The sequence below is a fragment of the Notolabrus celidotus genome, chromosome 7 (genome assembly GCF_009762535.1).
Source record: "Notolabrus celidotus isolate fNotCel1 chromosome 7, fNotCel1.pri, whole genome shotgun sequence".
Classification (NCBI taxonomy): domain Eukaryota; kingdom Metazoa; phylum Chordata; class Actinopteri; order Labriformes; family Labridae; genus Notolabrus; species Notolabrus celidotus.
This window is the reverse complement of record NC_048278.1, coordinates 33,609,902-33,635,885: the sequence shown is the minus strand read 5'-3', so window position 1 is coordinate 33,635,885 and position 25,984 is coordinate 33,609,902. Positions and strand designations below refer to the sequence as shown.

Below are 25,984 nucleotides of genomic sequence, written 5' to 3'. Positions count from 1 at the left end.
CAAAGTTACAAACAACACAAAATTCTGAAACATGACAACATATCATGGATCACATGACAGAAAGTCATCAGTCAAAGCTTATACAAGCTGATGCATCTTCCTCAAATGCCTTCAATCTGCTTTTAAAAACGTTTAGAGAGACAAGCTCACTCAAACCCAAGTGCTCCTGCAGCAGGTTCCAGGCTCTCCTGCAGCAGGTTCCAGGCTGCAGGAGCTGAGTATCTGAAACTCTTTTTTTTCCATTTCAAGACACACTCCAGGGACCGAAAGCAAAAACAAATTTTGTGACTGGGTCATGGAGCAGACACTGTAACTTCCAGTATTTTTTAAATAAATCAAATCACATTAACACCAAGTGGCAATCTCCGGCCCCGAGAATTGAAGCCAATGCAGAAGTGTTAAAAACTGCAGTTCATCGAGTGTCCACTTGAGGCTGACTCCAGAAGTACCGGATACCACATACACACAAATTCAAAAAATCTTTACAGCAGAAATAAACATGTTTACATCCTGGTACAAAAGACAAGTATAGTCTGGATATCTCCAGATCATGACCATCATGAGCTTTTGTCCGTTTAAGGCTCTGGAACTTAAAGATTGGTGAAATAGTTTCAAGAACAAGACAGAAAGCTGGAGTAAGATTAAGTGAGGTCATCTCTCCAGCCTCTGACAAATAATACTTTCAGGCATTTTCCAAGGCTGTGTTTTTCAAAGTGATCTATGTATTTTAATTTGTTCTTCCATCGGCTTTATCATGCTTATTAACACGCCAGCTTTAATACTTTTTCAAATGAACTCCATTTTTCATTCTGACACTTGTGTTTCTCTCTGAAGATGCTTACATAATGCATGTTAGCTTTTCAGCAAAGGGAAAAAGGATCTGACTGCAACTTCAAAGATTTGCACATTGTGAAACAGCCAGCACACATGACCTAGTACTCAACAGTCAACTGTACTCCACAGTTTATACTAATTACAGCGATATCTCTTTACATAATACACTTTATATGACATCCAAGAAAATAAGGTGCACATATTTCATCATGTGTTACAGATAACTTATCTCCAGCACAGAGTTTTGGGCCAGGGATTCCTCAGGTTGTGACTTGCTGTTTTTGTTTTTGCTTGCCAAAGAGGACTCTGCCTCTGCAGGATCAAAGTCTAGCCTTTCATCAGCCGGGTCTCCATATTTGACGGTCTGACCGGAGTGTTCCGGCTCAGGCTTGGCTCTTTGCACAGCCTGTGTCCTTGAACCCTCGGTTACTCCACTGTGGTTTCCATTCTGTGTCGCTTTGCATGCTTCCCTCATCTGCCTGGCCCCTTCAGTTCCACTGGTTCCTCCCTCATCTCCTTTGTCAATATTATCTTCACCATGCATATTTATGACTCCTTTGCTTTTTTGCTCTTGAAGAGCAATGCCGCCCCACTCCTCCGTTGGCCTCTGCGGCTCAGTACCGGCCCTGTCGTTGATCTTTACCCGACGTGAAGCCCCGCACAGAGCCTTCCTGAAGCCCCTCTTGAAGTTGTCTGACAGGAACCCGTACAGTATTGGGTTGGCACAGCTGTTCGCATAAGACAGCACAACAACAAAAAAGTAGAGCCCTCTGAAGTCCCCGGGTAGGACAACCAGGAGGTTGACGATGTTCAGTGCATAGAAAGGCAGCCAGCAAAGGACAAACACTGCCACCACCACAACCACCATCCTGGTGATTTTACGCTCTGACTTCCTGCGCCTGGAGGACGTCGCCTGCGCTCGTTTTCCAACACTGCGCACCTTTGAAAAGAAACATGAAGAAGTTTTACATGCCTTAAAAATATACAAATCAACACACAATGCTAAAGCTCACAGGTATTCTCTCTCTGCAAACTTTGTACCTATGAAATAGACTGAATGATCCATTGACAGATAACTGATGCAGTCTGTTGTATCAAGTGCAAATGAAGAGTTCATTTGCAAAAACAGATAACTCTGTTTTTATACATTTTCAAAAAACCTATTCCTTTTTTTTAAAGATTCTTCATAAAGTTACATTTTCAAGATATCTCTGATTAGTAAAGTCATTTTGACTTAGTCAAAGCCACCCAACCTCAGTTGATTGATCATACCAAAAGCTAGTATTAAATAAAAAAAAGTGTTTTTGATACATTTTTTTAATTTTTCAAAAGTGAGTTAACTGTTTTTGCAAATTAACTCTTCAAATATAACTAAATTATTTTTTTTTATTTATATAGCACGTTTCATACATTCAAGCATGCAGCCCAAAGTGCTTCACCACAGAACAGAGAGACAGAAAACAACAGGAATAGATGAAATGATAAAAGGCCAAGACAAGATAGAGGAAAGTAACATGAAATACTTAAAAATGAAATCATTGCAGTAAAATAAATTAAAATAAAATCATTGCAGTAAAATAAATTAAAATAATTTTGATAAATATCAGAAAAACTAATTAAATCATTGCAATACATTTTTTTAAAATAAAATCTGATAAATATCAGAAAATTTAATTAAACCATTGCAATAGAAAAAATTAAAATAAAATCGAATAAATATCAGAAAAATTAATGAAATCATTGCAATATAATTTTTTTTATAAAATCTAACAAATATCAGAAAAACTAATTAAATCATTGCAATAGAAAAAATTAAAATAAAATCTGATAAATATCAGAAAAATTAATTAAATCATTGCAATAGAAAAACTTTAAATAAAATCTGATAAATATCAGAAAATGTAATCCAACCATTGCAATAGAAAAACTTTAAATAAAATCTAACAAATATCAGAAAAATTAATGAAATCATTGCAATAGAAAAAATTAAAATAAAATCCGATACATATCAGAAAAATTAAAATAAAACATAAAATAATATCATAAGATAGAATACAATATAAGAAATAATATCCTATAATGATAATAATAATAATAGTAATAATAATAATAATAATAATACATTTTATTTATATAAAATATATATTATATAATGTATTTTTCAGAAAACTCAAAGACACTTCACAAATAGCACACAATAAAAGACACAATAAAAGAAACAAAATATAACACCAGATCACCAGATGATCAGTAAACTCCACCATCTCAACGTCTCTCCACTTCTCATCCACTGGATACACAGTTTCCTCAGCAACAGACCACAAGCAGTCAGAGTAGGCACAATAACATCTTCAACCACCATCACCAACACCGGTGCCCCTCAAGGCTGTGTCCTGAGTCCCTTCCTGTACACCCTCTATACCAATGACTGCATCAGCCCCTCAACAACCACAACATATTTCAAATACTCTGATGACACTGCCATACTTGCCCTCCTTAATGACAATAACTCTGTTCTAAATTACCAGGATTCCATCTCCCACTTCACACTATGGTGCACGGACAATCACCTTCAGCTGAACATTTCAAAAACAAAAGAACTGGTCATTCACTCCTCCAGCACTCACAGCCCGGCTCACAACCCCATCCACATCAACAATCAAGCAGTCGAAATAGTGGATCACTTCAAATATCTCGGACTCACCCTGGACAATAAACTCAACTTTGATCAACACACCACTGACATTCACAAACGCTGCCAACAAAGACTCTCTGCCATCCGAAAACTCAAAGCACTTTCTGTCGCCCCCCCACCTTCTACTGTTACTGTACCAAAGCATCATCCAACCCATTCTCCTCTACTGTTCCCCCTGCTACTCCAACATGCTAACTGTCTCCAACAAAAACAAACTCATACGCACCACAAACACTGCCACCAAAATCATCCGCCTCCCCACACCCAGCCTGTCTGACCTCAACAACAGAGCCATCATACGCAGAGCACGGACTATAACACTGGACCCCCAACACCCCCTCTACTCAGTCTTCACACTACTCCCCTCCGGTCGCAGATACAGATCCCCTTACTGTAGGCGAGCCCGGTTTGGCAGAAGCTTCGTCCCATCGGCCATAGCACTGCTAAACAGAATGCCACTGTAATGTGTCCGGTGTGTTTATATGTGTCCGGTGTGCATATATGTGTCCAGTGTGTTCATATGTGTTCGGTGTGTTTTATATGTGTCCAGTGTGTGTATATTTGTGGGATGTGGTGCACCATTGCTGTGAGGCTGGGTGGATGTTTATGGTTATTGTGTTCATACATGTATTCCTGTACAGACCGTGGCAACAAATCTCCTTATTAAGGACAAATAAAGATCTATCTATCTATCTATCTATCTATCTATCTATCTATCTATCTATCTATCTATCTATCTATCTATCTATCTATCTATCTATCTATCTATCTATCTATCTATCTATCTATCTATCTATCTATCTATCTATCTATCTATCTATAAACACAGTGGATATAAAAACATTAACAGTTAAAAGTAGTTCTGAGGAGGTGAGTTTTGAGCTGGGATTTGAATGTTTGTGGGTCAGTGGAGTTGCGTATGTGTTTGGGGAGGGAGTTCCAGAGGGCGGGGGCAGCAATGGAGTAAGCCCTGTCGCCCCATCCTAATAATACAAGTAAAACATCTAACTCCTCCAAATGCACTTAATCGTTTTGTAATGTTCAGGGATTTAAACATGAAACTTTATTAAAAACAAGGTCACGGCCTTGTTCCTACTCTTTTCAGTAATGTTTCATGTTTTATTCATGAGAAATCACAATTCATATTGTGAGATATGGAAAAATATGACTGCATCAGAAATAACTCTAAGCATACGGACATTATGCACTCCCATTTATTTTTAAATGGTTGTAAAAACAGGCCTTTTTTAACATTTCATTGATAGCCTCAATGCTAATAGATGCTGTACAAAACTAAGCATAATCAAAAAGTACAGACATGCATGCAAATTATAGTTTATACATTACAGTGGGTGGACATTTGCTCTCTGTTTTCCACAGAATCATAATAAAACTCTGGCACTGTGTAATTATTTCTGTGCAGATATTGCTTCATTAAAAGTGCCTTCTAACATCATTAGTGATAACAACAGAGTCCAATTAAAAAGGATAGAAGTGTGTACAATGAGTTTGTGCAGGTTGTTAGGTAACTCTGGTATTGCATTAAAGGGCCTTCTCTGCATTGCAGCTTTATTTGATTGAATTCACATAAGTGGGAACATGACACTCTTCCTTCTGTAAAAGGTACAAAAGTTCAGGAAACCTGTGAGAATACATCTGCGTTACATCTAGTCACGAAGCTGGAAATTCAGTGACGTGCATCAAGTAGCATTTGTCTGCAGACCAAGAGGACCAAGAGGCTGCAGATTCAGACCTACAATTCTGAGGCCCTTGTTTGTGACGGCACCACTAAGTGCATTGGATTGCCAAGGACCGAATTTTGGTGTCAACCCGACTACTAAACTCAACTCAACTCAACTTTATTTATAAAGCACCTTTCATACATAAAAACATGTAGCCCAAAGTGCTTCACAGAGTAACAGACAATAAAAAAACAACAGCAATGGTAAAATTATAGAAGGCATGATTTAAAAAAAAAGAAATACTTAAAAAAGAAAAGAAAATCAACACAGTAAAATTAATAAAATAAGTAAGAGTGGAAATAAAAGTTAAAAATAAGGTAGAGTTAACGAGATCAGATGAACACAAGAAATAAATAAGATAAATAAATACATGTTAAAACAATGGTTTAGATAAAAATGATAATAAAATAATCAAATAATCAAATAATAATACAAATAATAATAATAATGATAATGCAGTCCAGGGCTAAAATAAATTACTCCACATTAAAAGCTAGATTAAAAAGGTAAGTCTTAAGTTTACTTTTAAAAACACCCAGAGAGCTCGCTGTTCTAATGTCCAGAGGCAAAGAGTTCCACAGCCTAGGGGCACAAAAACAGAAAGCTCTCTGGCCGGTGCCTGTGTGAGACACACGAGGAACATTTAGAAGGGAAGCATTCGAGGACCTCAGTGATCGGGCTGGAACATAAAATGACAGGAGATCAGTAATGTATGGAGGAGCAAGGCTGTTAAGAGCTTTAAAAACAAGTAAAATGACTTTAAAATCAATTCTAAAAGACTACGGCGTCCAATGTTCTCAACGCTGCAATAGCCAGACTCCAGTCAGACCACCAGAGTGCCCTCTTCCTGATCTCCGGGGACTTCAACCATGTGTTTATTTTCTACGTAGCTTATTATTGTATTTGTACAACTTATTGTGTATAGAGCAACTGTAATGACCAAATTTCCCTACCTGGGATAAATAAAGTATTTCTGATTCTGATTCCCATTCTGAATTTTCCTAACCCTAACCCTTACTTTAAATGGTTGCAACTACACAAAGGCCCAGAATTGCAGTCTGGCCTCTGGCTCTGCAGACAAATAATGTTTGCTCTGTCAAAAGACAGCATGAGCTCAGTGTTATAGTATTGAACAAATTGGTGAAACTGTAGGTTAAAGCCCCAGTTAGCAGTTTTTTGAGGCATAAGAAAAAGACTGAAGTTTAAAGGGACACCTCTTTATGATCTGCAAAACCAAATGAGACTGTCAGCAAGAGACAGATTATTTTTTAATGTTTATTTTTGATGTTTACCTGATATTGCCAGATTGGTGTCAGATGAGGAGATCTACAACAACCTGTTTTTACAGGCCGTTTACTTTTGCCGATGCTTCCCATTCTGCTCCTCTCATTGGTTATTGAAGGTATTCCATTGGAGGCAGCCGGGTCTTGGATTGTAAATATCAGGTTTGATATTTACATTCCCAGGTCAGGGTTGGCTTGTGTTGGGGGCATTAAAGTAATCGTATTGACACAACACACTCGAGGATTATATGGTAAAACCAATCAGATATGACAAGCCTTGAATCAGGCCACACCCCCTGGATCATGGGGGTGACAAATCAGGCCTGTAGTAATCTAGTGTGGGCCAGCCTAAGCTCCAGTGTAACAACCTACAATCAAATGCTGAACAGAGCCTTCACAAGCTTTAGTCAAGCCCACTCATGGCTTTGAGAACAAATAGGGGCATTAAACATCATTTTTTGACTCACCATGCAGTGACTAATTAAAATGACTGCACTCTGCAGTTCCCTCTCATCCTGACTCAGTTTAAAAACCTGGTTTTTGAATCTTTGTTTTCAAGATGCACCTGTGTCAATTTAAAGGAAATGAAGCTTACAGTCTTTGAAGAAGAATTTGAAATCAAAATACATTTCTAGCGGACCATTTCAAAACAAAGGAGACATAACTGTGTGTCTGTTCATTTAGTACCTTTATGACGATCAGCAGGTAGCACAAGCAGATGACCAGCAGGGGGCAGAAGAAACCCACAATGCAGGTGTACACAATAAAAGATGTCTTCCAAACTTCTGCTGGCTCAGGCCACACGATGCTGCAGTTCCCATCATCCTTCAGCACATTGGCAAACACCACCACAGGCAGCACCACCACAAAGGAACCCGCCCAAACCGTGGCACTGATGGCTTTGGCCACTCGGGGGCGCCGCCACCAGAAGGAGCGGATTGGGTGCACCACGGCCAGGTAGCGATCCACTGACATCACAGTCAGGCAGAAGATGCTGGTGAACTGGTTGATGGCGTCTACGGTCATGACCACACGGCACATCAGGGAACCAAAGGGCCAAGAGAGGAGAGCGTTCTGCACCGCTAAGAAGGGCAGGCCCAGCATGAAGAGCTCGTCCGCAATGGCTAAGTTCAGGATGTAGATGTTGGTGACTGACTCATTCTTGGTGTAGTTAACAATCACATGGATGACCAGAGTGTTTCCAACAAGGCCAACTACGCACACTATCCCGTAGATGAGAGGGATGAAGATTCCTGCCACGCCAGGAAGGGACTCTGGTTTAGGATTGGTGCAGTTTTGGCAGGTGCTGTTTAAAAGTAAAGAGCCAACACTCTCTGTGATGTCTAGAAGTGGTTCAGACGGAGTGGAGAGGAGCAGGAAATGGGAGTAAGGGGTACTGGAGTTGTTGCTCCAGGTAGCTGTATGGGCTTCCTGAGGGAGCAAGGTAACCTGTGTGGCTTGGATGAGCTCCATGGAGACGATTAGTGTTGAGATTGAAGGGGTGTGGATCTGATTCCATCAGTGTCTGATCACCAGTTCTGCAAGGCAAAGAAAGAGTAGTTAATATCATGTTATATAGAAATGCATAGTTTTTACATTATTACAGAAATTCTTGTGCATGTGATTCATTACCAAAGTTCGGTTGCAGTGCACCTAGCAGAGCCTGAGAAAATCTATAAAGATTTGAACCTGGATTCAAGCTGTGCTCACGTTGGCTGATGAACACTGCTTGAATAAATGCAATACACAACCCATATGCTGCAGTGTGATCACACCTTCAGATGAGAAGATCAATGCAAACATCTGTCCATGTATTATAAAGCTATAAGGGCCCCATCATACACCCGGCACAAGGCACGGAAGCACACAGTGGAAATGTCTCACCCAATGCAGACACATTTTCAAACCCAGCGCCTACATAGTGTACAAATTGGTGTGGAGGTGTGTGTATTTTGTGTGTAATGCAGGTTCAGACCATAGACTGTATAATTAATGGATGTAGTATCTATGGCTGCACCCATCTGTTTCTAAAGCGCTGTTTTGAAGCCAATCGTTGGAGGGTGACAAATTGGAAATGCTGAACTCAACCTAACTTCAGTCAGGCTAGTGTGAGGTAAAAAGGCAGGCTTTGAGCCTCCTTGCCAACAGCGCCTGTCAATCAAGTCCGCTGTGCCTCTCATAATGTAAATCTTGTAATCTTAAAATCTTCAAAACTGCAGCGTTATGAAAAAATTCAACCCCCATAGAGTGTGCCGAAAGAGAAATTAGCTATTCAGGCTAAACTCATTTTTTGTACTAAGTTGTGAACATGTTTATTTCTGCTGTAAAGACAGTCTTTTTTGAATGGGTGTCTATGTGGTTTCCGGAGCCAGCCTCAAGTGGACGCTCAGTGAACTGCAGTTTTTAACACTTCTGCATTGGCTTCAATTCTCAGGGCCAGAGGTTACTGCTTGGTTCAGGGTTATAGGGGGAGGGAAGTTAAATAAGCTCATTCTATTTAAGTAGAAAGTCTGTAATCCGCAGGGTTCATAACAATGTGACTGCTTGCAGACACTTAAAGGACTGAGAGAAAGACACTCTGGTGGGCTTGATTCAGGTTCTGAATAATCAAGGGACTGCATCCAACCTCACAGCGCCCAGATTGTGCTCGCCTCCACAAGCTACATGCCTTTATTAACTTTGCGACATGTGCTGTAGACCGTGCCCTTCAGATAATTAAAATAGGGCCCATAGACTGAAATTAAAGATAACTGAACCTGCCAACCACTTATTAAGCTAACTGGGCATATTTTAAAGCTGTGCTACCCACCAAAGCTGTCAGGGTGGGACCTCACTGTGTGTATGAGCATGTCTGAGTGTGTGTGTGTGTGTGTGTGTGTGTGTGTGTGTGTGTGTATATGCTGTTGTGGAATTGCAGTGTGTGTGAGTAGCTTTTAAATGGCACCAGTGTAAGCTAAGCTAAACTAAATTAAGCCAACAGTCTCCTTGCTGCATCCTTATCCTCAACATTCAGTTTTGAGAGTCTCAGACAGTAACACCCATCCTTCTTCTAAATAGTGCATTCACAAAAAAAGAATAAGAGATAAGGATGAAACAGAGATATACTGTATATATATATATATAGTTTGTTGTGTCTCTCAGGGTGAATCCACAGTCAAAATGTCTGCCCTCTGATCATGATGTTGACAACAGTTGAAGTTTAAAAAGTTTGGTCCAGCTCACAGCAGCAGTTGTAGAATACTAAACTTCTAATCAACCTAACAGCTCTCCTCCCACCCATCACAACAAAAACAAGTCCTGCCCTGGAACAAAAACACAACATATTTAGCTCTATTAGCACACGACTTGTTTATGCAGCCATAGTGCCTTTTTAATGACCACCATGCCACACGCAGGCACACCCTCATCCCCTACAGTGAGGTGCTGTGCTGGGAACACAATGCCCTGACCTATGGAGGGAAAATAACAGAGGCATGTCTTCCACAACCTTGACTTAAATGCATTAATGGAGAGGTAGACAGGAAGGGAGACGAAAAAGAGGAAATTAATCATTTAAAGCCCAGCAGGATGCAGACAATGAACACGCAGGTGAGTCAAAGATATGAACTATACCGGCAGGCAACACTGTATTGTAGACTGTGTTTAATTATAGCGATATGAGCGGCCTAACTTGTGGTATAGGTTCTGCAGCAGCACACAGATAATAAATAACAAAATAAATAAACAGGTATTTCATTATATTGGTTGTAGCTTGAAAAAGAAAGATACACAATCACCTCAAGCTTATTTTCTCTCTTCAGAAATAACCAAACAGGGCCTCAATCACACAATGTAAATGCCACAAGACAGTATGTATTATGACACTGTGAGAAACCACTCAATACTTTCAAATATGCGCATACACACTCTTGCATAATCCTGTCAACAAACAATATTGTCTTTTTGGATTCCAATCAATGTATTGGTTGGCAGATATGGGCCTGACATATTTACATTGGTAGTTGGTGTTAATGTTTTCAGCTGAAATGGTGTCTTTATAGTTTTTCACAGCTCTGGCTCATTGGTTAGCAATACTCCCTGCATGTTAGCGGTGTGAAATAGTAATGGATGGTTTCCAATTCAGTTATTTGTTCAGGAAAGAAGTCAGAGTAGCCTTGCATGACATTATCATTCCAAAATTAGTGCACAATCCAGTGTTTCCCCTAGGTTTACAGCCTTGGGGGGCTATCTATCTATCTATCTATCTATCTATCTATCTATCTATCTATCTATCTATCTATCTTTAAATAATTCATGTAGTCGATCAGATATTGGTATCAGAGTTTTACCAAGTATTTTAATCGTCGACATTTCACTCTTTTAACACTTTTGCTTTTGTAATATCTCATGTTAAATAATCTAGCCTGCAGAAAAGTCAAAAGAAAACATTCTTCATGTGTCCACTATATCTGATTCTCTTGATTCAAATAAAAATGCCATGAACACAAAATACAGGTCTGCATTGCACTTTAACGACGGTCCCTGAATGCACCTGCAGTGACAGTCAGCTCACGACACTCTTTGATGCCAAGGAATTGATCAAAACTTACTAAATGTGTCTGATGTATCACCAAACTGGATTAAATCAAGCTCCAGATGCTGAGCTTTTTATGGTAAGAGCGGCAAAAACAGCAAACGTCAAATATTAAACAGACGTCCCCCGGTTGTGTTTTTATCACTAACGCACACAGAGGGGTAAAAATCCTCAATGAAGAGGAGACTGAGTTAACACTGTACACCTGCTGCAGGTAGAGACCAAGCTAACACTGCACCACACCAATAATAACTCAGCCTGTCACAGGAATGCATAGCTTTAATTTCTAAAGATTAGACGCACAGCGGGGAAAATATGAATTGTTAATGTCCGACGGTCCTTTTTAAGTTTTCATCTGAGTTTGTATTATCAGTGATGCACTTAAGCTCGTCATAGTTGTTGATGAACATTTATTGTATCGTTAGTCTGTTTAATAAAAGAACAAGTTTAAGACCTTATCTATAAGAGAGGTAACCCTCAATTACTTCTGCTGTGATCTGGCGCTATATAGAAAATAAAATTTAATGAACTTCCAAGGGGGGCGGCCGCCGCTGTTTGGGGGGCGCCCCGCCCCCTAGTATAATGGTAGGGGAAACACTGCAATCGTAGTCCATATATAATAAATGGATCTAGTATTTGTGATGTCACCCATGTGTTTCTGAAGCCCTGTTTGGAAGTTGTCAGCGGGAAGCATCACAGAAGCATCCCAGTAGAATTAATATCTCACACAGTAAACACACAACTCGGAAACACTTTCCCTCCTCGACATATAGGAAGAGAATACAGCGGTGAGCTGTGGTCTGTGCAGGAAAGAAAACTTCTATCCACCACCAAGACGACTGATTTTATTCTCAAAATGCATCATAGCAAACAACACGTTTCCACTAAGCAAGCAGCCAAAGAGCTTTGTGCTGCAAACACCACCGACCCAGGTGCAGCTCACTTTAGTTCTGCAGAGCAAGGGGGAGCCGCTCCTTAAATCTGTTAGCCAGGAAGGACTAAGCAGACTGATTGTGAGGTACTGTATGTTGTTGAAGACATTGTTTCTGTATCAAGTGTTGAGTCTTCTGTCAGAGAAGCAACCAACACAACACCAGTGAGACGAGAGGCAGGGTAACTTAATAAGTAACACACTTCAAAGCCAGCCTACTCCCTCATTGTTACTTTAACAATGTGCATCCCTCTGTTAATGTAGCTATGTTGTGTCTGTTTTCATTGGGAATATGTTGTGTTTAAGTGTGTTTAAAATGTGTCTCTTTATAATGTGTTACCTTGTGTTTTTATGGCACACACTCAATCACAAGTTTTGGCCTTATGCCTGCAAAAAGTAGACATTAAACGTATCTTTATCTTATCTTTAGCTTTATCTTATTTGCAAAACATTGAGTACCAGTCACTAATTGTGACTATCAACCAACATACATGCCATTCAACCCATTTAAAAATCCAGTCTGTTCTAAAATTATAAAACAATTCTTTAATAATCTCAGTCCAAAGCTTGAATTTAACTAGAGAGCTTGAAAGAGTTATGTACAGCAAATTAATCAATCAAAGTTTGTGCGTTGCAGGAATCCCAGGGATTCCTGCAACCAGCAAAGTGAGCTGCAAAGCCACGCAGGATCGATTCCCTGTCACAGGGGAATTTGGTGCATGCAACCCCCAACTCTCTCCCTGCATTTCCTGTCTCTCTCTGTCTCAAGCTGTCCAAAGATCCTCCTTTAAAATAAAAAAAATGAATTAAGACCTGCATGTAACCGAAAAAAGTTGGTAAAACCTCTTAGGTTATAGATTAAACAAGATGAGAAAAAGAACATATATAATCAAATACTCAAGACAACTTTTAAATTTCACAACACACTCTGGTTTTCAGCAGAACGCAGAGCACAACTTTGCCATCCTGGAGGATGAAACCACATGCATATCTCCAGAAGAATGAACTGCTGAAGCATCTTATAATGTGAAAGAGGTTAGGTGACAACTCCCATGACTACAGCAACATACAAACGAAGCGGAAGATTGAAACTTGCGTCTTTTTCTACACCGTATGATCGTTTGAAGAGATTTTTGAGGCAATTCAGCACGCTCCATTTATCACACAGACAAACACACACAAACACAAACACACATTCACCAGGTTGCTCCTGACATCCAGGGTGTGCAGACAACCCCCTTGCCATGCTAATCTCTGACGCACACAATAACAGCAGACTGACAATCTGTCCTCCATGAATGCATCACCTCTTTTGTTCGCCATTCTGTGGTCAGCTCAATGTGAAACTTCTGGGACTTGTTGCTATGGGGATGACGGGTCAAGACAAGGCCCTAAAGGCCGCGTAGCAGAGCAAATGAAAGACAAACATAGGATTCAGAATGAATGCTGATTGAAGAGGCGGTGCTCTTTACATTCACATTCAAAAGGTAACAATGACATTTACAGAGCATTGTGTACATGTTGGTGTATGTGTATGTGTGCAGTGCGTATGCAAAGTGCTCCCTTGTGCATCTGCAATGCAGATACTGCAGGTTCTGGACTTGCTGTTAATACAGGGTTGGCCCCCTTCTGTTCAGTTGGTTTATAGACGGTCCATGAGCTCTCGTCTAAACCAAATTCTCATTGGTCGGACAATCGCACCAAACTTTAATTTGCAGGGCTGGGAGGGAGGTCATAATTCATAATATTATTTATTTATTTTATTCTGGACACCCAAGGTCACTTTACAACATAGCAATCATAAAAGCAACACTCAACAGTAAATAAATACATGCATTAGAATATAGATACAATACTAGAAAAATGAAAAGGGGAGGGGAAGTCATTCCAGTCCCAAGTAGACGGATTAGAGTGAGTATGCTTGGCTGAAAAGGTGAGTTTTTAGGCGGGATTTGAAGGTGGTGGGAGAGGTGGAATTTTGTACGTCCAGGGGGAGAGAGTTCCAGAGGCGGGGGGGCCGAGTGGCTGAAAGCTCTCGACCCAATGGTGATCAAGCGAGCAGGTGGGAGGGTGAGTTAGGTGGAAGAGGAGGACCTGAGACTAAGGTAGGGTGGGTATTTTGGTATGGAGGAGCTCAATGAGGTACTGAGGAGCTTGGTTGTTGATGTCCTTGAAAGTGAGAAACAGAATCTTAAAAATGACACTATAACACATTTTACCTTTATCTTTCTGTTTAATGGTTTAATAGACAGAAAGTCAACCAGCCCTAAGACTTCAGGCTCTTCTAGAAGAGGTTGAAGATTGCGAGGCACATTACTTCGCCTCCAATTAAATGACACTAGAGATAGACTGATTAATCGGGCTGATTGAAGGCCGTTGCAATGAAGCAAACTTTACAAACTTACCAAGCTTACCATCAAGTCTTTGGCTGGTTAGTGTTTAAAGCTTAATAGAAACATGTTGGGTAGGTATGAACAGTGTTGCCAACTTAGGGAGTTTTCAGACCTCTCTAACGACTCTTTTTCAAAAAAGCGACAATTCTAGCGACTTTTTCTGGTGTTATATGGAGACTTTTGGAGACTGAGGTGAAAGCATGTATCGTTCTTACTGTCCTCAATGAGCAGTGGATGCTGCTGGGAGTCCCTCCTAGCTGCATTCAGAGCAGGACGCGTTCCATCCGCTGCATCCAGACTGCAAATGTATCACGCATGTACGAAGACATTGCTGGCTGATCCTGCCTACTGTCTCTTTTTGGTCCATTTAGATAGTTAATGTAGATTGTACACAATAAACATCTTGAAAATGTTATGGTTGAAAAATGTCATGTTTCACTTTGATTTGTTGTAGGCTCCTAAGTGTAGTGATAAACATGTTTTAGGTGTTTTTTAACCTCTTTTTGTCTCTCGCTCAACGCTACACGTCTCTCCTGCAGCGTCCATTACAATTCAAACTATGCAAATTAATTCCCCTCTATGCTCCTGTAAGCCCCGCCCACATACAGATCATTGTGCATGCTCAATCAGGACAATGTAGGAGAGTAATCAGGAGAGTGGCTCTGATTGGTCAGAGCTGATGGGAGCAATTGGAATTTATAGATTGATGGATGGAAAATACAGAGGTCTTGCCATAACTTGGTCTTGCCTTGTTTTAACCCAATCCTACCAACTGCAGCTTTAATCTCTTCTCTTCTTATCTCACAAATATCAATCATGCAGTTTATGTGCAACACTTCCTTAACCGTCAAGCCGAATGAAGCATTATTTGAAGCTCTGATGACTTCCAGATCTTTGTTCATCACCAGTCACCAGATTGTATCTTTGATTCAGGCTGGCACTTGCAGCTCAACAAGCTTCAGAGCTTCTGTATTATTGTAGCTCCTTTAAAAAGAGTTTCCCCACAATGATACAGCTGTGTTTTTACATAAGTTGTACATTTGCGGTCATTCCTGTCAAGAGTCTCAAGTATCTGAGCATACACGGAGCTTACACAGGTCACATCAGCGACTGATGAACCTCTCATAGAGATAAAGGAAGCTGGATGGCAAGCACTTTGGAAGCCAAGAAGCCACTTTGACATGTCAATTGGGGACTTTTCTGAAAGCAGTACATATTTTAACAGCGTTGTTGTCTTTCTGCATATAAGAAGGCTCTTCATTATTGCGTGGTTCATACTGGTGTTGAAAAAGTGCCACCCTCACACTGAAAACACTGAATTCCTGTGTAACAACCTGATAGTTTTCAAGCCACAGTTTTGTAAAACAACAAGCTGGTGTGATAAAAAGGCAAAAAGGTCACCAATACACCAAACACCTGTCTGGTTAATATTCATTCATGCAAATGAATTCAGGCTGATTGCTTTGGAAAGCTAGCAATTTCTCTTTTCCACAACACATAGTTTAGGGCTTTTTATTTTGTCTTTCAACCTCTATCTGGTTTATAATTAAAGGTTGGTCCCTTTCAGAGACCCTTTGTAATATCGAGAATTAATTAGCATAGCATTACAGCAAACAAATTTTGTGTCAATTAAGCCTCTGGAAATGTGGCTTTGAATAAAAAATGCATACATTATAGATATAGTTTCATTAAAAATGACTTTGAGTAGGTATAGGTAGATAGATAGGTCTGAGCCAGATCTGGCATCAAGCCGGCACTGCTGGCTGACTGCTGGCATGGCAAGTGGTATGTCAACCGGATGTGGGCCAGGTCTGGCAATGATGGCATTGTATATATGATGGCATGCCACACCTGGGCCGATTGTGGCTTGGTTTATGTCAACCTTAATCGGCCCAGATGCCAGACCAATTTTGCTATATGGGCATCTCTCTTCTTTCTCTTCATCTCCCTCTATCCCTCTCTCCAACACGGTCTCAGCAGATGTGTGTCTAACATGAGTCTGGTCCTGCTGGAGGTTTCTGCCTGTTAAAGGAAGTTTGTCCTTGCCACTGTAACTCGCTAAATGCTGCAAAGTTCTCTGCTCATGGTGGATTAAGATGAGATCAGATTGAGTCCTGTCTGTAAGATGGGACTGGATTTGATCCTGTCTTGATGTTGGGTCTTTGTTAATAATTTTACATAGAGTACGGTCTAGACCTGCTCTGTTTAGAAAGAGTCTTCAGATAATGTTTGTTGTGATTTGGTGCTATATAAATAAAGATTGAGTATTGATTTAAGTCTGGCTCATAACCAGTTAAAATATCCTTGCATGAGCTTTAAAGAGCCAAAAAGATCTGAAAACAAACCACTCAAGGCACAATGAAAGAGCATGTTACTCTTCGAATACTGCAGTCAGAACAGAACAGAGCTTTGGTCATCTGAGTTGGAATAAGGGAAGGCAGAAGCCTGTTAATGGTGTTAGAAAACACTATGTTCAATGCCATAGTTAGCAGTTAGCATATGCATGCTCAGATGCCTGTGTTTGTTGTTAAAGCCCTGAATGAGATGCTAATCAACGGTTTGGCTGCACTAGCCAACGCATTATTATAATTATGCAACAAAACTCCTTTGGCAACGTTCAACACACACTGGTTAAAACGCATCATCACACACTAAATTGATGAAACATTTGTGCAACACTTAACACCTGTCACTATACCTGTCACCAGGTATTTGGAGCCATTTAATAGTCACTCAGGGACCATGGTAACGCTGGATAGAGACACACAAAGAGATGAGGAGCGACTATTCCCTGTGACTGCTCCTTATTGCAGAATTTAATGGTGATAAATTATGCATGCTTAATCTTGTCCAACTCACAGTTAATATTAGAAAGGCTTCTCAACTCAAAGTGAGTTTCTAATCAAAGCAGACCTACTGGAACAAATGAGTTCCTGGAAGTGTCACTGTTACCTTGTAAGACCAGGTGTTGCAGTTTTTCAATATTACTTTAGCTGTCCTTCATAAATGTTAATAGAATTTGTTTTTCTTTTGAAAATACCAGATAAATGTAGTCACTGCATCCTGTTGTTTATCCTCACAAAGTTATTGGATTGTAAATTCAGTTTTGGAATCTGTGACGTTACCCATTTTTGTACCAGGCTGTAAACATGTTTACTTCTGCTGTAAAGATTGTGTTTTTTGAATTGGTGCGTATGTGGTTTCTGGTGTTTCTGCAGCCAGCCTCAAGTGGACGCTCCATGAACTGCAGTTTTTTTAGCGCTTCTGCATGGGCTTCATGTTTTAAGACTGGAAGTTGCTGATTGGTAACAAGGCTACCCTTACAAGATGGAAGCTCAGCCCAATAGGACTGGCTGCTAGAGCACACAATAACAGGAGTAATGTCATGGGAGCAGTTCTACTCAACACATGTGGCAGAGTTTGCAGTGTTTGGGTCACAGACTTCATCTGGTGACTCTCCATTGGTGAGTTCAGAGCTAAATGAGCTGATGATGCCAGGCCCAATGCTCAGTGAAATGATTGTTTCCAGTAAGAACTGGAATTTTGGTTGTCTCATATACGTATATAAGAATGTTTAACACTTTCCAGTCTAAGTGTCAGGGGCAGAGTAACTTCCTTCCAATGTCATCAGATGCCACTGGGTGAAAGGCGAGACAGGGTCACTGTAGTAATCAAGGTCTTTCTCCATGCTCCTGTCTTTATCTGTATGTTGTGACTGACTTAGTGTCTCCAGACTAGAGCACCGCTCTTCTTCCCAATTGTTTTGTTTCTTATTGTCCAAATATGGTTATCTAACTTTAGTGTCGTCTTTGGGGATAAATAACACGCCTGAGGGATTGTCTGACAGAATTGACTTGGCATTGCACTGCACTCCCCTGCCTGTGTATTGTTATGTTATTTCTCCTCGAACGAGTTCTGCATAAACTATTTCAACGTGAGCCGTCAGAGTCTCCTGAGTCTTCTGTGTCCAGTCTCCAGTTTATTGATTAATTCCACCACAGGAACCACTTGCAGTTATATACTCATTGTCCACAAAAGAATGTATCTGAAATCTTCTATTCTATCTATTGAGATATGATGTAAGCTCCATATCGCCCAGCCCTGTGAGAAAACATGACAACATTTTCTCAAATGTGCCAATAAAGAGATGAAGACTCTGTGAAGGGGTGTTTAAGTTATCCGTCCAGTGGAGGAGTCCACAGCAAGCTGAAAACAGGAAGTATGATCAAATTCAGTTTTGTTATTAATTTTATTTTCTCTCTTAATAAAATGAATGTTCATTAAAAAATATGACTGATATTAATGATCTGTGATATACTGTAAACTGGGAGGTGGGCAGTTGTTTTGCAGCATAGTTTTCTATATTTTGGTCTTACCCCCAATTTACACAGGATGCGCCGCATTGCGGTCCGACGGCTTGCGCCCTGCTACACAGGACGCATATTCGGAGCGTAGCACCAGCTCAGAGCAGCCAGGATCAGCTGGGTCCAGCATAGAGAGAACTACATACAAACAACATGTTACAGAACCTTTCTGTGGTTGAACTTCTGCTCATTTGGATAGTATTCCATCACTTTTGTGCTTTAATCATTGCTTGGTATGCTGCATAACTATAAAGTTTAGATTCTGCAGGTTTAGATGAGTTTAATATGAATAATTCTGCTCTATTTTGTTGTCCTGTTACCTTCTGTTACCTTAAAGTCCTGTTGTAGTCGACCTGGATCACAGATATTTGGCTGTTTGTAGTATTACGTCCTATTTGATCAAGATTTATCCTTCAACTCCCAAATTCAGCAAATCTCAAGGTCAGCCTATTTTCACTTGCGCAATATTTCTAAAATTAGACACTTCCTATCTCAGAGAGACGCAGAAAAACTAGTCCATACACGTGTAACCTCCAGGTTAGATTACTGTAACTCCCTCTTATCAGGCTGCCCCAATAAGTCTCTTAAGATTCTTCAGCTAGTTCAAAACGCCGCAGCTCGAGTATTGACTAGAACTAGGAAGAGGGAGCACACATTTCTCCAGTGCTAGCTTCTCTACACTGGCTCCCAATAAAATGTAGAATAGAATTTAAAATCCTTCTTTTAACCTACAAAGCCCTTAAAAATCAGGCACCCCCGTATCTTAAAGAGCTCATAGTGCCCTATTACCCCTCTAGAACTCTACGCTCCCAACATGCAGGCTTGCTAGTTGTACCTAAAATCTCTAAAAGTAGTATGGGAGGTAGAACCTTCAGTGACCAGGCCCCTCTCCTTTGGAATCATCTACCAGTCAGGGTCTGGGAGGCAGACACCCTCTCCACTTTTAAGAGTAGGCTTCAAACTTTCCTTTTTGATAAAGCTTATAGTTAGAGCTGGATCAGGCTTGGACCAGCTTTTGTCATGCTGCCATAGGCCTAGACTGCCGGGGGAACTGGCGCACTGACACACTGGGATCCTAGCTCACCCCCTTCCCCCCAACCCCCTCATCACTTACTTTAACTCTGCCTGTCCCATTTAAGTTACTAACCATAGACCTTTCTGGAGTCCCTGAGCTCCATTGTCTTGTAGATTCCTCTGAGCTGCCGTAGACGTCCTCCTGCTGCGGACGATCTGGACTCCAGCTGATACGGACGTGCTGGACTCCAGCGGCAACAGCTTCTACGACTCGTCTCATCACTATCAACTCTCTCTCTTACTCCCCTCTATCTGTCTTTCCAGACCCAACTCGGTCGAGGCATGATGGCTGTCTAACATGAGTCTGGTTCTGCTGGAGGTTTCTTCCTGTTAAAAGGAAGTTTTTCCTCACCACAGTAAGCTTAATACTGCAATGTGCAATGCTCATGATGGATTAAGGTGGGGTCAGACTGAGTCTTATCCTGTCTTGGTGTTGGGTCTCTGTTCATAATTTGACATACAGTGGTCTAGACCTCCTCTGTTTGTAAAAGCGTCTTGAGATAACGTTTGTTGTGATTTGGCGCTGTACAAATAAAGATTGATTGATTGATTGATTGACATCCATAATCAATGAGTATTTCTGATCTATATGATCTTTGAATGGTTGGGAGTCTGTATATAGTGTTTTATTCTGAAATTGGCGGATGTTGCATGCCATCCTCGCGCCTGACTTCCTGTCCAGGTCGTTCTTTTCTGTGCAGATTGACGCATGCTGGGCGCAGGCTCCGTTGAAAATAGACTCGAAGCGTATCTCTGGCGGAGAGCTATGGGGGCACGCTCCCAGAGCTGAGACGTGGCACGACGCTCCCTGTGTACACATGAGCATTGACTAGAATGGGAATGTATTGGCTGTGGTGTGCGCGGCGCAGCTGTAATGCGGTGTTACTAGTTGAAGCATAAAAGCCACCACATTGATCGCTCAGGAACATCACAGTAAAAAGCCTAAGTCCCCTTAAAGAGAAAACCTGACACACACACACACACACACACACACACACACACACACAACCTTCCTTGCAACAGCAGAGAGAGCCGTGTTTGCTCTGCAGTAACGGCCCTTTTACCTAAAGTGTAATGTTTGTTCTAGTTCTTTAGCTGCCAAATGATGGACAACATCTTTTGATTTACATGTTCTTTTCTTTTTAAATGATTCCACCTCAGAACAAGAGGATGAGAGAGGAAGAGAGAAACACCATCAGCTAATTGACGATCCATCAGTCTTATTCCCCTCGGGAGTCTACTCCCTCAGATGCTGTTCAATTAACCGATGTTTCAGGTTAGCGTCAGGTCTACATCCCTGCCTTGGTGCTGCTGCCACACTCTTCATTACAAAGACAGACAAAAGCTCACAGATTAGCATTTACTTTGATCAATACCCCAACCTGATTGGCGTACACACGAGTACACTTACCCAGCACAGCTTTAAATGTGGTTTAAAGACAAAGACACAGAGAAGAACATATTAAATTGATCATTTTGTCATTAAAGATTAAGATTTGGATTAAAGAAATAAAAACTCCCACAGGGAACCTTAAAGGCACATTCTAGTTAGGTAACATGTATGTGAATGCATCTGAGTGCATTTCTGTTTTTGTTGTCATGCAAAGTCACAGTTCTCCTGAACACAACATTAGCGGCAATTAACTCTTCCCACACAGCATGGAGAACCCGTTTTCCACACAAACGGCTGTAATTGCGGGACAAATTGGCCAGATGAAAAGAACAGGATAAAAGGCCTTAAAAGCTGCAACAGAGCTGGTTTTTACCTATCAAAATAAAAGCTCCTCTGATTGCCCAGACAGATACAAAGACAGAGCAAGAGAAGAAGATGGTGCATGAGAGGGGAGATTGTTTTCTCCGTTTGACTGCTTTCCATTCATTCTAAGAGGGAGAATTCACCATCAGAAGAAAGGTGGTGAACAGGGATTGGCTGAGCAGTATTTGCTCAGTGAGTTTTATGCTCCCCCCTTTCTTGTTTGCTCTTCTTTCCATTCCTCCTATCACTTCTTTTTCACAGTCTTTCTCCCTCTCAACGTCATCTCCTCTCTTAACTCTCGCCTTTCCCCGTTTCCTATCCTCTTGTTTGCACTCTTCTGATCTCACCTCCTGTGACCCCGCTTTGAACCCTCTCCAAACTAACATTTTTCTCTACCCTTCTTTTGATATTCACTCCCTCTTACTTAACTTTTTTTGTTTGTATATCATTCCTTCCTCTTGTCATCGTTTCAATTATATCATGTGCTATCACTTTTTGAGCATTAGAATATAAAATACTTCATGTAAAGGTTTATGAAGACTGGCCCATTCGGATGAAGAACAAACCACGATAGTCTTGTATTTTAATCCCAGCATAAAGAGATACAGCTAATTTAAATAACTTAATATAGGGGCGTTTGGACCAGTGGAACTAGGGTCTAAATTTAGTCCAAGGGTAGACACTCTCCCCTCTAAAAAGCCCCTGCTAGAGGCGTAGTACTATTGAAAAGCCCCGGGGCTTTCGGGGAGCAGGGCGGCTGTCTGCACGTTTCTGATTGGTCCGGCATTTGTAGCGTTTTCATTGGACCCGCCATGTTTAAAACACTGCAAGTCAGGCTGCAGTACTTTTCACTTTTCTATTGAATTCAAGATGAGCGAGAAGAGAACCTACAACCTGTGGAGGGATGAGGAGGTGCAGGTCTTGCTTGCAGTGTACTCAAGAGGAGGAGATCCAGCAGGACTTGCGTACAGCTGCACGCAATGACAAAGTGTACGCCAACATTTCCAAAAAGACTTGCGGATATGGACATTGTGCACACAGGGAAGAAGGTCCGCGAAAAACTTAAAAAACTGCGGCGAGATTACAAGATCGTAAAGGACCACAACAACCATTGCGGGTCTGACCGAAGGACCAGCAAGTGGCTATATCCACAAAAAGATATACTACTCTTTGATATGGAAATTATGTTTAAGTTTCTTACTCAAACAACAGAGGGGTTCATCTCATGCTTCAGTACACTACTTCAAAAAATGCAAAGAAATCTGTCACAGCAGAAGTTTCAGGTATTGCAGGTGACGACTAGCAAATCATTTTTTTCCCTGCCTTAAAACAAAACCAACATAAAATTTTATAATGCTAAATCCCTCTTTCCAGACCCAACTCAGTCGAGGCAGATGGCTGTCTAACATGAATCTGGTTCTGCTTGAGGTTTCTGCCTGTTAAAGGAAGTTTTTCCTCACTGCTGTAACTAGCTAAATACTGCGAGGTGCAATGCTCATGGTGGATTAAGATGTGATCAGACTGAGTCTTACACTGTCTTGGTGTTGGGTCTCTGTTCATAATTTGACATAGAGTGGTCTAGACCTGCTCTGTTTGTAGAACGTTTGTTGTGATTTGGCGCTACACAAATAAATATTGATTGATATATTCTAGAAAAACACACATTAAAAAAAGCTCAATTATAGTCTCAGCTCTTAAAGATTTGTCCAATTGCAGCTATCACTGTACATTAATTAGTAAAATAAGGTTATACTTGAATGTTTGTGTGTATCATTATTGTTAATCTGAATCTGCACAGGGATTTTGCCTTTCAAATCATCCATCCATCCATCCATCCATCCATCCATCCATCCATCCATCCATCCATCCATTTTCTTCTGCTTATCCAGGGTTGGGTCATGGAGAAAGCAACACTTTCCAGCTCCTCCTGGGGAATCCTGAGGCGATCCCAGACCAGGTTGGATATATAATCCCTCCAACGAGTTCTGGGTCTTCCCCCGGGGCCTTCTCCCAGTTGGACGTGCCCGGAACATCTCTAAAGAGAGGCGAAGGAGCATCGACTCTTCTATCAAGCCCCCTCTAGATGTCTGAGCTCCTGACCTTCTCTCTAAGGCTGAGCCCAGACACCCTTCGGAGGAGACTCATTTCAGCCGCTTGTATTCGAGATCTTATTCTTTCGGTCAAGACCCACAGCTCATGACCATAGGTGAGGGTTGGAACTTAGACCGACTGGTAAATTGAAAGCTTTGCCTTCCGTCTCAGCTCCCTCTTCACCACGACGGTCCGGTACAACACCTACATAACTGCTGACGCTGCACCAATCTGCATGTCAATCTCAACAAGACCCTTAGATGCTTAAACTCCCCAATCTGGAGCAAAAAGTCGCTCCCCACTGAGAGAGAGCAATCCACTGTTTTCCAGCAGAGAACCATGGCCTCAGACTTGGAGGTACTGACTCTCATCCCAGCAGCTTTCAAAGCAAATGAGGAAAGTGTAGGTTTTGCCTTCAGGATGTACAGAAGAGCCCTAACTTCACTTGCCATTAAGACAACTATAATGTAATATCCTATTATACTGTAGTGTATATGTGTACTATAAAGCTTGAAGAAACATCTCACCAATGCACGGAGTTTGGCTTCATTGTGAGAAAAAAAAAGAGGTATTTTGAGAGGCCTTCAGAGGTCAAAGTATGAAGTGTTCAACAAGAAAAGGTGTCACAAAAAGAAGCCTATGGGAAAAGTCACACAAAAACATACCAAGTGAAACAGAAAATGCTCTCTAATACTTCTAATCAAGAGCTCAATTCTCCCGAGACACGTTTCCTTTTCCCTCTCCTCTCCTCCGCTCTTATCTTTCAACATCACAATCAATGATTAGCTGCCATGCTGGCTGCTGCTGCTCTCTTTAACACAAGAATGCATTACAAATAAATGCCCATGGGGTATTTGCTTTGCACCAAAAACGAATAAAAGAATATTGTATTCAACTGTGTATTTTTTTTTTAATTAACAGTGTATGCCTGAAGATACGTGCATTTATTACTGTGTGTTAAAGATAAATAATGAAAGAGAGAATGTGTGCTCTGTGGATCAAAACACACTATGCTCACCTAGAAATAGAAACATCATCTGACATAGGAGCTTTCAGGTAGCTGAGGTAGTATATATAATACCTTAACATGGTCAGATATGAGAGCCTGCAGGATACTGAATGGATGTGTTATAAAATTTCAGTGAACACAATGATCCCTGTTTGGTTATAGTGAGAATCAAATGTGAGCTCAGTTTGAATTATTAAAATAAGAAGCCTACACACAATGAGGAGCATACAATAAAACAAGACCGACTTTTACTGCCTCACCTGAACGCCTCTTCAGTGATAAGCCAGCCTTTACAGAGTATTTCACTAAGTCAACACTAACTTAATGAAGCGCTCGTGTTTTATCCTCGGAAGACAGTTAGCAATAAAACAATTTGAACACAGAGGAGAGACTTCTACACAGCACACACAGAGAGCCGGAGATGACTTGGACATTCTTAATTGAACTCACCACAATCAGCATGTCCACGGTTATACATCGGAGCAGCATCGTGACAGTCCGAGAGAGAGAGAGAGAGAGGGAGAGGGGGGAGAGAACAAGCCTGAGAGAGATGTTTGAGCTGTTGCGCTGCAGAGCGCTGTCTGCAGACACAGAGAGCTGTACTGCTGCTGTGTCTCCACCCCCCGAGCCCCCTCTATACACACACACACACACACACACACACACACACACACACGGACAGAAAGACAGAGAGAGAGAGAGAGAGAGAGAGAGAGAGAGGGAGATGAAACAAGTGTAAGGGGGGAAAAAAAGGCCATGAACCGACCAATACCAAATACCTTTCCCCCCATCAGTTATTATTTCCCTGCCAATTTCCTGACATCACATTCAGGTGCAATTAACAACGAAAGCAGACAGACAATAGACAATAGCAGCACAATGCAATGCAATATTTCAGCTTTATTCTATTACTTTTTCCCCAACCTTTTGTGAGTTAAAGAACATAAGTAAGATGTTTACAGAATAACCAATGTTGCAGCTGGTAAAGGTGTCTTATTGTTTTGTGCACTGCAGAAAAGATAAATCCATCAGTTATTAAAGGTGACATATTACGCTCTTTTTTTATCAAAATATATTGGTCTAAGAGGTCCCCAAAACATGTCTTTAAAGTTTATTGCTCAAGAGTTCTAAGAGGAATGGTGATGGTCGCATGCACACAGTCACAAGCACAGAAGAAAAAGGTTTTCTTTCTTTTCTTTTGCTGCAAGAATAAATTGCATTAATATTTGACAGTTTGTG

At 41.0% G+C, this 25,984-nt stretch overlaps 1 protein-coding gene across 1 annotated transcript; it reads right to left on the bottom strand.

Annotated features, from left to right (window-relative positions):
* Window positions 1-207: 207 nt before the first annotated feature.
* On the bottom strand, window positions 208-25,329 carry LOC117816095 (somatostatin receptor type 5-like). The gene is made up of 3 exons (XM_034688205.1): window positions 25,196-25,329; window positions 7,242-8,092; window positions 208-1,774 (listed from the first exon to the last, which is right to left on the bottom strand). Exons 2-3 carry the CDS (start codon window positions 8,025-8,027, stop codon window positions 1,049-1,051), a joined length of 1,512 nt encoding a protein of 503 aa, XP_034544096.1. The 5' UTR covers window positions 8,028-8,092; window positions 25,196-25,329; the 3' UTR covers window positions 208-1,048.
* Window positions 25,330-25,984: the final 655 nt, after the last annotated feature.